The sequence below is a fragment of the Osmerus mordax genome, chromosome 3 (assembly GCF_038355195.1).
Source record: "Osmerus mordax isolate fOsmMor3 chromosome 3, fOsmMor3.pri, whole genome shotgun sequence".
NCBI classification, from domain to species: domain Eukaryota; kingdom Metazoa; phylum Chordata; class Actinopteri; order Osmeriformes; family Osmeridae; genus Osmerus; species Osmerus mordax.
The window spans coordinates 10492665-10507320 of record NC_090052.1 but is presented as its reverse complement, the minus strand read 5'-3'; the positions used below and the strand labels follow the sequence as shown (position 1 = coordinate 10507320).

The window sequence follows — 14656 nt, the reverse complement described above, 5'->3', positions numbered from 1 at the left end:
ATTTTGAGCCATGACTGTAAAGTTCCAACAAGTGCATCAGGGAAGCCCCGACATGGTGTCACAAGCACTTTGGCCCCCAACACCGACACAAATGGGGAGTTTGATCCAAAATGCAGGCAGTCACATGGACGGACATGCCAGGACTTCCCCATGCAGGCTAAAGCTGACCCCCTCTTCTCTACATACAGTAAACCTTCATGTGCTCAAACATTGCTGTATACAGTACTTACCCAATGAAGGTAGCTAAAATAGTTATTTTGTAAGCTTAGAACTGCAGAACACAACAAAAGGTGACGAGTGACACCCCCCCCCCCCCCCCACCCCCCCACCCCACCCCCCACCCCCCCCCCAACAATGTGCAGAAGTCCTTTACAATCCCTCCCCCCCTACATCCTCCTCTCATGTAAGGTAAAGGACGCAGCAGGAACTTGTCCCTTTGGAACATGAAATGTTGCCATGAGCATTAGTTGCGGTCTACGGGCACTTCCCTTTCAACCTTGTCCAGTCCACCTTAGTATACAGGATTCTTTGAAAATGAATCTATACAAAAACAATACACCTAAAATAACAGTTAGGAGCAATGCAGTTACCCACTGAGGTAATTATTTTGAGGATATCAGTAATAGCAACTTAAATATAAGGAGAGAGGCATGCAGGGAGGTTGGGCGACTAGGTGGCGATGTGACAGTCTGTGAGTGGTTCACTCCTGACAGGAAGTGACCTGCCAGACGATGATGTGGCTGCGCTCGGCTTTGGTGGGGGCCGGCTGAAGCTTCATGGTGGGTTCTGACACAACGTCCATCTCACCAATGTCATCCCCTGAGGAGGTCCGACAGAGGGTCAGTGAGTGTCACACACATGGACATTCACAGAGGGTGTTTTATTTTCACACACTGGTCTGTTTTAATAAACTAGTGGGGCCCGACCATTCACTCCCATTCAAAATTGTGTTCTCTCTAACCACTAACCCCTAACGCTAACCGTAACCCTAATGTAATTCGAACACTAACGCCAAAACCCCTAAAACCCCCTGAAAAAAAACATTGGAAGGTATGGGGCCCAGCAAAAGGGCCCCATAAGGTCAAGTTTTTCACTATCATTGTGAGGACATTTGGTCCCCACAAGGGTAGTTTAAAAAGACCACACAAACACACACCTTCACCTTCTAGTCCCCTAGTACTCCTCTACTAGGGCTGACTCACCCTGTCTGAAGTCTATATAGCCCTCTCCTCCACTCATGACGAGGAAGGTTCTGGAAAGTTCAGAGGTCGTCGTGTCTGACGATTCAGAGGCTGGGTCATCCAATCCAGAATCCCTGGCAGCAACGGGGGGCTGGATCACCTGACCTGGAGCAGGAAGTCAATTGATTGAATTTAACTCAACACTCTTCTTCATACTGTACACTCAGAAAGAAAAAAAACACAGCTCTTCCTTTACTTCAGTCTTACTTCCTCCAGCTAACATTCTTACCTGGCACCGCCGCAAAGAACTTGACTGCGTCTCGGTGACCGTGGAAACAGAGCTGGGCATGGGCCATGGAGCAGTAGGGCACAGCACCGCCTAACGTCGCACTATCAGAGGCCTCCTCGCCGTACACCCGCACCGCACCACCCGGACGGTTGGTCACAATACCGGTTGTTTTGGTGGCTGCAGTCGGAAGAGAGAACAGAATGGTGAATGGTGAGAGTTGTGTTATTACAGACTAGTCATGTTATAAACAAGCATATTGTGCGATGGCTGAAATACGAGTCAATGGGTGCACAATGACACCATAGTTGACTGAGTTTGACCCCCCTCACAGCGCCCTGCACAATGATGACACACTCACACTGTTGTGGAAGGAGGAATAAATGCCAGAGATAAGCTCTGTACTGCAGCAGCAAAAGAGATGGAGGTTTATGGAGAGAGTAGGTTATGCTGTATGGTCAGTAATGGTCATTAAAACGCTGAATGTGGACACCGCTTTAATTAACGAGTGAAGAAGACATTCAATGAGACCAGTGCGGCCTTATAAACGCCAGTTTAGACCAGACTATCCGTGACGGACACACACGAAAAGACACCGACAGCAGCTCGATGCATGCTGAACAGATCAAGTCCCTCTGTGTGTGCGCTCTCTGACCCCTCTAGGCTTGACCAACTCTTTTATGGCGTCTCCAGTAAGATTGTGATCAAGCCCAGGTCCCCTTGTTTACGTAAGCCTAGTGTTACCCAGAGTTCAGATTTGGGGGTAGGCCTCTCTGCACACAAGGAATACTGAACACAGAATCATTCTTATACAGGATAACAGTTACATCTTCAACTTTTCCAACAATAGTGCAGCAAAGGAATAAAGAGTCTTAATGAGAGCCCACCGTTTCCTACTGACAGCTGATGTGTGATGTTGAAAACTGTATGTGGTGCAACCCCGTTCATTTTGTCCAAATATCCCAATGACCATGAAAACAGAGGAACACTTTGAAAAACCCACAATCATGAGATGAAGTTTGAGTCTGCCAGTTTACCCAGCCAGACACATTCCTAGTCGTTTAAAGATCCCATGACATGTTGTTATTGGGTACTTTTATATAGGCCTTAGTTGCCCCATATACTGTATCTTAAGTATTTTTCCCGAAATTCAGCCTTGGTGCAGAATTACAGCCACTACGAGCAGTCCCACAATGAGCTTTCCTTAGGACGTGCCGTTTCTGTGTCTGTAGCTTTAAATGCTATGAGGAAGAAAGAGGCGGGGCCAACTGCCATGCTTCGGTCGTTTGCAAGACATGATGTCTTGAGGAAAAACCAATGTCGCGCTCGCACGGTCGTAGCTAATTTTCTCATTGGTGGGCCAAATTCTCTGTGCGGGCAAAGCAGAGAAAGGGGAGGTAACATTTGGTGACATTTTCAAAACCGAGCATTGCAGTTTTTATTTTCTCAAAGGCGGAGAAGAATACCCAGGGCTTGGTTTACACCTATCTAAATTTCTTGGCACTGGGGGACCAAAGGCAGGCTAGGGGAACTCATATTAATGTTAAATAACCTCCTAAAGTGAAAATTTCATGGGACCTTTAAGGGGAGGAAGAGGAAGGAGAGGAACATTTACCTTCAGATAGCGGGATGGAGATGATGACACCATTTCCTGTTCCAACCCAGAGGCGAGAGCAGGACACCAGGAGGGCGGTGATCCTGACGAATGAGAACCCCAGCTTCCCCGTACCTGTCATGTGACCGGGAGGGAGGGGTCATAGCCCTGACCTGATATCTGCGTGTACTACAGGCAAAATCTGACCAACTGATTAATCAATCACAGTGACCTTCAACTGTATACTAGCAATACTGTTTATGTGTAGAAAAATGATAGTTTAAGAAATGAAGTTTAAGAATACTAAGTATATACTGCTAAAGTACATAACACTTGAAGGAGAGATTTCTTATCCTTTGATTTCTGGCTTTCATTTAGATGAAATGAAAGTATGTAGTTCCTAAAATGTATAATCACGTCAACACTTTTAGGTGTGCTTTCCCTTTAAAGATCCTGTAAAGCAAATTCCATGTTTTGCTTCTAAGTACATTATATACGTGTGAAATGAGTTCCTGAAAGCATATACAAAGCGCTAAAACTTTGTCACACTGAAATGTGGAGTTAAACCGAAGAACAGTTTGTCTTCCGTTTTCAGATCAGGTTTTAATGGGAGAGCCAAAAAATTCCCTATCTACGTCATTTCGCCCTATCTACGTCAGATCACTGAATGGCTCCTCTTGCTGTACTGTTATTGTAGCCTACATCAGCTAGCTAGCTAGCTTCAGGATGTCTCCCACCACCCGCAACTGCATCTTCCCTGGATGCAAGAACTCCAGCTGCGCTGCAACGCCATTTCAGTTCCCTATTGATAATGAAAGGAAAAATAGGTGGATAGATTTGTGAAGAGCCACGCTCATGGAAAGTAAACTCCAACAGCCGCCTCTGCACTGACCATTTCACAGCGGACAGTTTTAACATGGACCAGAGACAGGCGGGGTTCACCAACACACGGCTTCTCTTGCAGCGCGGAGCCGTACCGAGCATTGCCCCTCCGGCCGTTCATCCTCCGGTCGCACCTGGACCATCCACCGCCGCCAGCAGTTCATCACTCAGTTCTGTGTGCTTGTTATAATTATACTTGATAACTTTTCCAGAGGTATCTCTGCTATGCGTTAGTGCAAACCGCTAAATTGATATTAGGCTACTCGGTGTAGAATGATGGTATTTTGGTGAAATAGCTACTGTGTTAGAAGTAGCCTAGTTGGAGAGCTCACTGTCTGCTGTCCATTTTTACTGTTACAACTCAGGGGAACATTTCATTTATATGCATCTGTATGTTTCACTCATTGAACAAATACATTCTAATTCTATATGGTTTTGTTCGGCTTGACATACCGTCCATTATCTTGGTCGGAGGTAGGCACTAGGCAGCGAGGGGCGGAGCTTCAGCTCCTTCAGGCGACACGCCCCCCCAGTCTCAAGCAGAGAAGACTGCTGATTTTTTCACGATTTCAAAGCCTAATTTAACATACTTGTCGGTGTTATTTTTTTCATTCGAATTTGGATGGGTAGTTAATAACACATTATTCTGTGGTGTGTCAAACTTAAAACTCGTTTCCAGGTCCACTTTACAGGATCTTTAATGGAGAGAGAGGGGCGTACCCAGCATTTTGCTGACGTAGGGCTCTATATCCACATCCTGGAGGTGCTGGTAGGTGTGGGCGTGGAACAGCCTAAGAGTGGAGTCCAGACGGATGGACACCCAGATCCCATCACCCACCCATGCAAGCTGGCGCACCTGGCTCTCCTTACGAGGGTGCGCGTCAAAGGACTTCTACAAACACACAGAGCAAAGAAGAAGAATTACATTTTGTAATTTTGCAGACGCTCTTATCCAGAGCGACTTACAGTAAGTACAGGGACATTCTCCCCAAAGCAAGTAGGGTGAAGTGCCTTGCCAACTACACAACGTCATTTTGCACAGCTGGGAATTGAACCAACAACCTTCTGATTAATAGCCCGACTCCCTAACCGCTCAGCCATCTGACCCCCCAAGATATCCATGTTAAACAAGGAAAGAACATTTTTAATGATTGTAAAATTGAACTATTAGCAGGTCCTAATGAAATCACACAGGCAGAGCGTCAGGATCACAGAGGCCAAAGTGCTTCCCTCCAGAACCAGAATCCGGATTATTGCCAAGTAAATGTACACATACGACAAACTTGCATTGGGAGGTTGGTGCATAACAATAAACATAGTAAGTTGAACTATAATGAAAGAAAAAAAGCAGTAAGCAGTGGGGAACGGGCCCTCAGAGAGGGCCTACTATATTCTAAAAATATATATTTTACATTTACATTTAGTCATTTAGCAGATGCTCTTATCCAGAGCGACTTAGAGGAGGTACAGGGACATTCCCCCAGAGGCAAGTAGGGTGAAGTGCCTTGCCCAGGGACACAACATCATTTGGCACGGCCGGCAACCTTCTGAGTAATACCCCGATTCCCTAACCACTCAGCCATTTGACTCCCCACCATTATTATTCCCCACTATTTTAAAAGTAATCTGTTCTAATTTTATTTTATCAATTCATAATTTGACAATCTAAAGGGCAAAGGAAGACCTACACCAGAACTTAATTTTGTGCAGAAAACCAAAGCTTTTGAGGGGCATTTCAACTCTAGCAGTTGAAAAGCAGCAATGCGCTGTAACGTGTTTTTTTCCGATGAGTAATTCGGGTCAGAGGGCCAAGGTTTATCAAGACTATAAAATGTGTACAATAGGACTACCGTATTTTTCGGAAATAAAGCCACGGCTTGTACCCCGATTTTACAGTTTGTTGTGGTTGTATGGCTTATATTTCGAAGCCGCTTATAGCCCGGTTTTAGAAAAAAAAAGTGGCTTTGTCCCAAGATCTCGACAGACCGTGCTGCTAATTTAATGCTCAACACTTAAACGGGGGCTTATTACTTGAAAGAGGAATTATTTACTGTGTCGTCTCAGTTACACTATCTGGGCTTGGAAATACAGTGACTTGCTAAATTAGGCAAATGGCTAGTAGAACATAACATTTTATAATAATTTCAGTAAATCAAACAGCTGCAAGACCCAGTGAAATGTTATATACAGGTAGCAAACTAACGTGAGATAGCATCGCTAACGACATTGGCTAATTCAACTTCGGTAGGCTATCCTCAGGATTTGCAAGCTAGCTAAACTTATACTATATCTAAAATAGTTTTGTAGACATGACAATGGATTTTGCCACTAAATGAGTGACTTGGTTTTATTTCTGGACATACTATCCACAACCGTAGTGTGTTACACATCGCCTATACTCGTGCATTGCTTGATATTGTAACAACAATGCTCTTGGTACCCAGAATACCCTGCGGCAAGCTGAAATGCTACCAAGTTAAGGGAATTAGCTTAGTTAGATAAGCATTGTTCGGAGTTCTATTGTTGTGTTTGTTCTGTTTTGATATGTGTAATGCTATGGTCTGTAGTTCAGATAATTTGAGTGTTCACCCTGATTGTGAATGTTGTCTAGTTAGATGGCTATCCAAGCTGTCCAATGTGAAAGTGCTCCTGGGTAAATAAACAGTCATGAGCATTATTCCTTGTCTTCAATTGTCAACGCTAGCCGGCGCTAAAGTATCATTCTTCCCGTATCAAGTGCGGCCTATATTCCAGTGCAGCTTATACTCCGATTTACAAACACAAAGCTCCCATTCTGGTGGGATGCTGCTTATAGAAAATGCGGCTTATTTCCCGAAAAATATGGAATCCATCGGCTGTTACCTCTATCCTCATGGCCTTGGGCTGGATAACATAGATTTTGTTCCTGTAGCCACACCACACTTTGTCGTGGACCACTGTCATGCAGCGGATGGAGTGGTGCGGCCGGCCCAGGTCCAGCAGGTGGTAGTTGGTCAAGTCCCACTGGCCATCTGTGAAGGGAGAAACACACACAGTGCTGTGAAACCGCCAGCTTCAGGAACAAAATGGCCACTGGAATGTCATCACAAAATGGCAGTTGAACATGGGGTGGGGGGGGATATTAAAGTTCTCACCCAGGCCTCTGTGGAAGATAGCTAGTGTTCCATCGGCCAAGGCTACCAGAACTCTTCCTTTGACGTGTCTGTGGAGAGATGTGTGTGGATGAATGCAACGCTGAAGTAATGTCTGTCGTGTTTCAGCTAAACAAACTGCCAGAAAGCTACCTACACTATGTTCAAGATGGAGTCTTTGAGCTTGATGGCGTGGAGACATTTCCTCCACCTGGACACAGACGAGTGGACATAGAGACTAGAGGAGATAAGAGACAGAGAAAAATAATCAGAATGATAACACAAAAACTGGAGACAGCTAGGGCCTGTTCCATAAAGGCTGCTCAAAAAAGCTGGGATAGAAAGTCCTAAACCTGACTTGAATTAACCAAACAAGTCAGTCGGGGCTAAAGAGGTTCCATAAAGGCCAATTCTAGTGCACGCAATCGGACTAATTTGAATCAGATTCAGATAGTCAAGATAATTGTGGATCCGCCATATTCTTAAGCAGCACGAGGGGTAGAACATGGATCATGTCGATCCAACGCAATTTTCACGGCCACTTGACTTCTCCCCGAAAGAACGTTCTCTTTAAGCCGCGTACTGAAGCTCCCTCATCCACTAACCTCATCAAAATAAAATTACACGCCATGATTGACATGAACAATACGTAGGTTGAGGTACTTTTTTATAGACCTTTACTTCATTGATTACAAAAACCATAGTCCCACTAAACACATTTACATTCACTTTTTTTACATTGTTTTAAACTAGTGCACAATGCCAGTGATGCAGTCGGTGATTAAGATGTCAGTGAAACACACAAAAAGAGATTCCTTGAACTTAGATAGTGCATAGTGCCCGTGATAAAATGGTGGCACACACATAGAGATTCCTGGAATTATAGATAAGGCACATTGCCCGCAATGATGTTGGGGACACACAGTGATTTCTAGAATAATAGATAAATAGTGCAGTGCCCAAGATGCAGCTTGTGGTGACAGTTCTCAGTGGTTTTGTATCTATATTTCTCAGAACACAATTGAAATTATCTGTCATCTCTGAAGTAACCTACTTGTTCAACCTCCACATCTATTCAAGTCAAATTGCCAATGCTGTGGTAGCCTACATTAATGCAAATGATTATGTAGCCTTCATTTGTCTGCTGCTTCCTACGTTATAAATGTACGTTATGTTGATCAAAATGTACTATATTGGTTCTGTTGAATTGTCTTACCACCACAAACACCTAAACATTTAGTTCATAACAGAAGTCATTACATGCACAAAGGTTGAGCCAGCTGTAATAATTGTAGGCCAAATTCACCAAACAGCGCTTGTACATTTTATTTTTTTTATTCAGAAAGGCGTTTCTTACTTTTTAAATCTATTTTATTATAGTTTGTTTTAACTATTTTTTACTATGTACTGTGGCACTCAGATTCAGAATGTAGAGTGCGTTATTCATTAAATGAATTATTATTATTATACATTTGCTATGTGCAGGCAGTTTCGACATTAGTAAAGACATTTATTTATGTAACAAAATTCACAGATCTATACTGAAGTATATCCACTTTATATTGTCATTCTGTTAGCTAGCCAGTCCCTTTGAAAGCATCTGACTTGCGGTTGTAACAGCAAATTTGCTTCTAAATAACTAAACAGAATTTCCCTTTTTTCCTTACTACGCTTAGTTTCATTTCATTGCAAATGCCCTTATTAATCGCATTAGTTCAATCGCAGTACTGCACTCCGTTGGATTATAAAAAGGACACCTGCAAAATATGAACTTTGTTGTGTGCCCGGTTCTCACGATATTTGTAGGAAACTCAATGCAGACCAGAGGACCAATCAGAGTAAGCCAAAAGTAATTTAATTATTTTATGTCGAAATGTGGCACTGCACTCCGTTGGATTATAAAGAGGACACATGCCGAATATGAACTATGTAGAGTGCCCGGTTCTTGAGCTGATCTTGGGAAACTGAACAGCCTACAATTAACCAATAATAACTTTTTAACATGGTTTTTGTATTGGGAAAATGGAAGATAGAGGCATGTATTTAGGTTTGTATTTGCAATTGTACATGATTTATGTAGCTATGATCATTCTATTGGGGTAATGTAGATCAGCCTAAATGTTTGATTTCACTCTACCATAGTAAAACGTAGGTTTGTATAATTCTGAAATCATTGTTCATCAGTGTTTAATGCATTAGCCTAAATGATTTATTTAGTTGTTTTATAGAAGTAGATTTTCTATAAATGTACATTTTTAACTGATTGTTTTCCTTTTGGGTCAGTGTTACAGGAACGTCTGGTCAAGCAACAACACTTGCTATGCCTGACAGTAAAGGCTGTATTAAGTATTAAGGCTGTTAAGTATGCTTCTCCGACTCTGTTAACGGATGGGCGGGCTTACGGATACGGACGGATAGACTGCGTTTATGGTATCTCCGTAGGCTGTGGGTGCTGAAAACAATTCACCGCCAGAAGAGTAGGTGGCGCAACGGTGTTTTGTAAGTCGTCGTAGAGTGTTTATTTACCTAGGTTATCGAGAAGTCGGAGCAAATTTACAAATTAGCCGCCGTTTTATCAATAAAATACGCACATTTTCAGCAACTACACTGACCATTTCTCGTCACATTTTAATTCAGATGCTGATTTACATGTACTGTTTAGCTGAAATATGAATTGTAAAAACTTACAGCAATGGCGGTCAAAGGATTCTGTTCGTCCTGTTTATCACGGCAACCCCACCCCCGCCACTGACGCAAGCGGTTCTTAATACTGACCAATCACAGCCAAGGGGGTATCCGTAACTATCCGAAATTACGACGGATAGTCAGAAAATTCAGGAGGTCGAGCTCTCAAAGGGCTCTCGGAGAGCTCAGAGAGCTTTCACGTCTAAAAACACCAAGACTAACATTTTACAACAGTAATCACCCTCCTACTTACCATCCGTTCTGGGCCCCCAGCCACATGGTGGGCAGAGAGCTGCTCATCCTCACCACCTCCTCCCCTGCAGGGTCACTCTCCTCACGTTGGGATGTCACACCGTCCTGGTCTGCACTCCTGAGGCACGCACACAAACATACACACCCAAAGAGAGAGCTGAAATCCACAAACTTCTAACATCCAGTAGGACCAATTGACAAACAAGATAACAATCATGGTGGTGATCCTCTGTTCTTCCTCTTTCTCACCTCGCCATTTCTGTGCTGGCAGGGTCGGAGGGCTGAGCTCCCAGAGGGTCCGTAAACACGTGCTCTGTGTAGATACCAGGCTGACCATGCCCCTCCTCACCCTCCTCGCCCACCCCCGCATTGGCCTCCGTAGCCTCGGTGGCCTCTTCTGCTGTGGGCACCCCGTCCTCCAGCGGGCTGGTCTCTCTGGACAGGTCCACTGGTGGAGGGAAGGCAAGGAAGGCAGAGGGGGGAGAGATGTCGAAGGGGAATTAATGAGGGTGGGTGCTGTATAGCAGTGGTCTTCAGCCCTGGTTTTCAGGGCCTGAATATCCTGTATGTTTCTCGATGTTTCCTTCCTCTAACACACCTGGATTCAGATGAATGGTATTCACTGCAAAAATGTAGGGAGTCAGGTGGCTGAGCGGTTAGAGAATCGGGCTAGTAATCAGAAGGTCGCTGGTTCGATTCCTGGCCGTGCCAAAATGACGTTGTGTCCTTGGGCAAGGCACTTCACCCTACTTGCCTCGGGGGAATGTCCCTGTACTTACTGTAAGTCGCTCTGGATAAGAGCATCTGCTAAATAACTAAATGTAAATGTCATGTAAAAATACCATATCATATTTAAGTGCAAAAATATTTGTTATTATGGCTTATGCCTCAAACTGACACTGAAGTAAGGCAATTTCACTTGATAGTAATTCTTAAAATAATGTGTTGTTTACTTAAATGAAGTCACTGGATAAGCCATTTATAGTAGAAACAAGTCCAGCTAGATTTCAAATCCAAAAACAAGATGTTGAGGTTTTGCAGTGTTGGGGGAGGGAAACATCTTAAACATATAGGACAGTGGGCCCTGAAGACTAGGGCTGAATACCACTGCTGTTAGCAGTGGTATTCAGCCAGATGGGGCAAGGAAAAATCTTGGGGTGGCACACCAAAATCAAAACACATAGCCTAACAATAATTTGGAAAAGCGTCTGCCTCAAAAACGCCTAGACAAAAAGAGTATATGTGTGGCGGTATGGATGTCGCGGCCACTCATTGTTGGCTTTAAGCCAAAAAAGATCGAAAATCTGTTTTCTGTCAAAATTGAGATTTTTTATGTTTTGTATAGTTAACACCCTAAACGTAATTGTAATGTAGCCTACAAAAAGTATATGATTACTTATGAAAAACAGTTAATTTCAATGGTTTTTGGACATGTTAGCTAGCAAAAGTTTCAAGCCATGTCAAATCACATGCTCAGTTTGTCTGCTCTTTTGAGTGCTGCCAAACAACTGATCAATGAAGTCAGGCTGTTAAACTTAAAAATAACTTGCTGAGAAGTTATTAATGTAAACAGAATACTGAATGAAACAGAATGAAACAGAGTGGAATCTTTGAATGCAGTTTTCTCCCTTATCATTTTTTGACACAGGTCAACTTTAAAAGTATTAAAAGTTATTTAAACAGATTTGTATTCAGGAAGGTTTGTAGATTCCAGAGATGTATACCACTCAGAAAGTCAAATTTCCACCATGTGAAGGGTTTCCCCAGGCCGCCACACATATGGTATTTAACAGAGCTGTACTGACATACCATAGCAAACAATGGGGGTTTAAGTGCAATGTTTAAAAAAATACGCTCCCGGTGTGATCGGCCCAAATTGCCTAAGTTAGTAATAGGCTACTCTCTCTAGACTGAAGTAACCTTTTGTTTGTCTAAATTAGCTACAAGGTAAGACAGTCAGCCCTCCCAAAATACAGAATTTAACTAGCACAAGCTAATTAGACTAACTACTGTAGCTAACCAACGTAAGCTAGGTTGCCTACTGTAAATAGGTCATTTAAAATTCAAGAAAAGTTTATTGAATATTTGTACTTTTTCTTTAACTTGGTATCTGCACTTAGCAGCGTCCAACTGGTCTAGCCTTCATTGATGATAAGCTCCCTTACCTTCTATGTACCGTTGTACGACTATAGACTGCACTCTCATCTGGCCCAGTGCAACCTCTTGTAGGGGGAGGGGTGACACAGGGGTGTCAGGATCAGAGTGTGGAGATACGTGACAGGATCCGAGCGTGGAGATACGTGGATTTCTACGATAAAATGTTTCAATCGTAGACTGTGGTTTCTATAGGCTAAAATCAGTTTTTAAATTATTTTTGAGGTTGATTTGTCCTACAGTGAAGTTTAAATCCCGTTTTCCATTAATGAAAAATAAAAACAATCTGGATGACAGACAATATGCGACTCGCGATGGGGGGGCCAGCAATTCCCCCTCCCCCCCCCCCCTGACGGTGCCACTGGCTGTTAGATGTTCATTGTGAGCCTGCATTGTGCCTCTTACCCGAGCCGGAGAGGCCGCTGTGCTCGGCCGGGAGGTCGCTGACACCCTGGTGGGCTGTCTGGGGGATGGCGGTGGTCCCTTCCGTTGCCATGGCGCCGTCGCTTCCCGTCGAGCCCACGCTGGCCACGCTGCCCGCCAACGACACGCTGTCCCCTTGTCCTGACTCCTGGTCCTGGAGCCCCTCCTCCCCAGCAGGGAAGTCTGACTCCAGGACACCTGAGATGCACACACACAGGAACAGGTACACACACACAAAGTGAGACAGACTCCATTATAAAGGTGCAACCATTGTGTGTATTGTACAACATTGAAACATGGATAAAGTGTATCAGGGCTACAGACTAACTTTTTTTTTTACTAAGAGTACTATAGCCCCTACCTGGAAGATTTAGGGGCAAAGGCAGAAATTTTAGGGGCACACACCTTAACTCAACCTGCACTGCAATTTAAAAAATGTTCCCAATTTTAAATGTATTACTGATAATGTGCAGTTTTATTTTAGTTCACAGTTGGGCTGTGCGATATTACCAAAATCTTATATCCTGATATACCTTTTTTTTTTCGTAAATAGAGCTGCGGTTTATAACCCGATTTTACATTTTTGTCTTGTGGTGGTGAGGGCTTATATTTCTAAGCGGCTTATAGAAAGTTTTTATAACAAAACAGGCTTCAAAATGTACTAATGAGAGGGCTAACAAGTAACACTAGCTGGTAGTAGCATTGCTACGAGTATTATGCTAGCTAACTTAGTACGGAAGCTAACTAAAGCTAGCTAGCTAGCTAACATTTCGGAAAAATAACTTGCGCTTTGGGGACCGTCGGAAATATTTTTAACTCACGCGTCTAAAGGGTAAAATTCCCGCGCAATAGAAAACATACATTACGCACTTTCGTTTTTGAAGTGTGTTGCAACGGCATGCTGTAAGATCGCCTATAGGCTACTAGTGCATTGCTTGGTATCATTGTTCCCATATCAAGTGCGGCATATATTCCAGTGCGGTTTATACTCAGATTTACAAACACAAAGCTCCCATTCTGGTGAGGTGCGGTTTATAGAAAATGCGTCTTATTTTCCGAAAAATATGATAGATCCTTTCATATCCCGATAACAGTACATATCACAATATGGCACATTTTATTTAAATTCAATGAACACATAGTTTATATAAAATGACCACATGGACAGGCCAATTTCTTATTAAAGAAAATATAAAAAAGTACTTACCCATATTTGATTTCTCATTTTTTAAGGCTCAAATATTTGGTCACATATGATCTCGAAATGTAATCCATGCAACCTATAAATATTTTTGGGAGTGTAGCAGACTACTTGTGCGTAATTCACTGGACAGGTTCGAGTGGACACTGCACGTTAAGGTCTGGGCTAAGTTGTGCTACGTTTTATGTTCAAAAAGTGTTATCTTTGTAAGCCTACTTGAATAAACAACGCACGAAGCTGTGTGCCAAAAGTTTGCCGACCTCCTGTCTTTCCAACTCCATACAGGAGCATTTGTCCGAGTGTAAATAACTTGTGGCGTGACATGTTCATTTCTCTACAAAATGCTTGCTAATTGCACAGTAGTATGTGCCTGCTGTGAGCTGATACAGTGAACAAACGAACAAAATTCTTAATCGTGATTTGTAGGTTTGAATTTACAGAAATATGCTAGGATTTGTATACATAGATGTCTATTCGTAAATATATCGTTTGTAATTTCTTGTTATTTCGTGAATGCATTTCTCATGGTCTGTCACTTGTAAATCTACAATTCCGCGTGTGAAGTGTTGAATCTGCATTTGTGGATCGCACGGGTTCAATCCTTCTTCCAATGACATAAATTTGAGACATTCTTTTCGCTCTTTTGCGATCCATACATAAATAGCTCGAGTCACGCACGTGGGCAATCGCAGGCAATCGCAGCGCTTCGCAGCCAGTGTGGTCGGTCCCATTTGATAACATGGGCGCAAAAGAAAAAAGGCGGCGCTTCCAGGTGCTTCGCAGCAGATTGCAGCCATGTGTCCCAGGCGTCAGCAGGCGATCCAGCCATACACAGATAGCGCCCTAACGCCTGGGAAACACGATCGG

General features: G+C 43.3%; 1 protein-coding gene across 1 annotated transcript in view; it reads right to left on the bottom strand.

Annotated features, from left to right (window-relative positions):
* Positions 1-589: 589 nt before the first annotated feature.
* Positions 590-14656, bottom strand: part of LOC136940515 (C-Jun-amino-terminal kinase-interacting protein 4-like) — a 54429-nt gene continuing 40362 nt past the window's right edge. The window contains exons 16-26 of the mRNA XM_067232703.1: positions 12571-12786; positions 10261-10459; positions 10013-10129; positions 7232-7312; positions 7078-7145; positions 6806-6954; positions 4664-4835; positions 3083-3196; positions 1471-1647; positions 1203-1346; positions 590-819 (exon numbers count right to left, since the gene is read on the bottom strand). Of these exons, the coding sequence (XP_067088804.1) occupies positions 701-819; positions 1203-1346; positions 1471-1647; positions 3083-3196; positions 4664-4835; positions 6806-6954; positions 7078-7145; positions 7232-7312; positions 10013-10129; positions 10261-10459; positions 12571-12786 (1556 nt within the window). The 3' untranslated portion in view covers positions 590-700. The remainder of the gene's footprint in view (positions 820-1202; positions 1347-1470; positions 1648-3082; positions 3197-4663; positions 4836-6805; positions 6955-7077; positions 7146-7231; positions 7313-10012; positions 10130-10260; positions 10460-12570; positions 12787-14656) is intronic.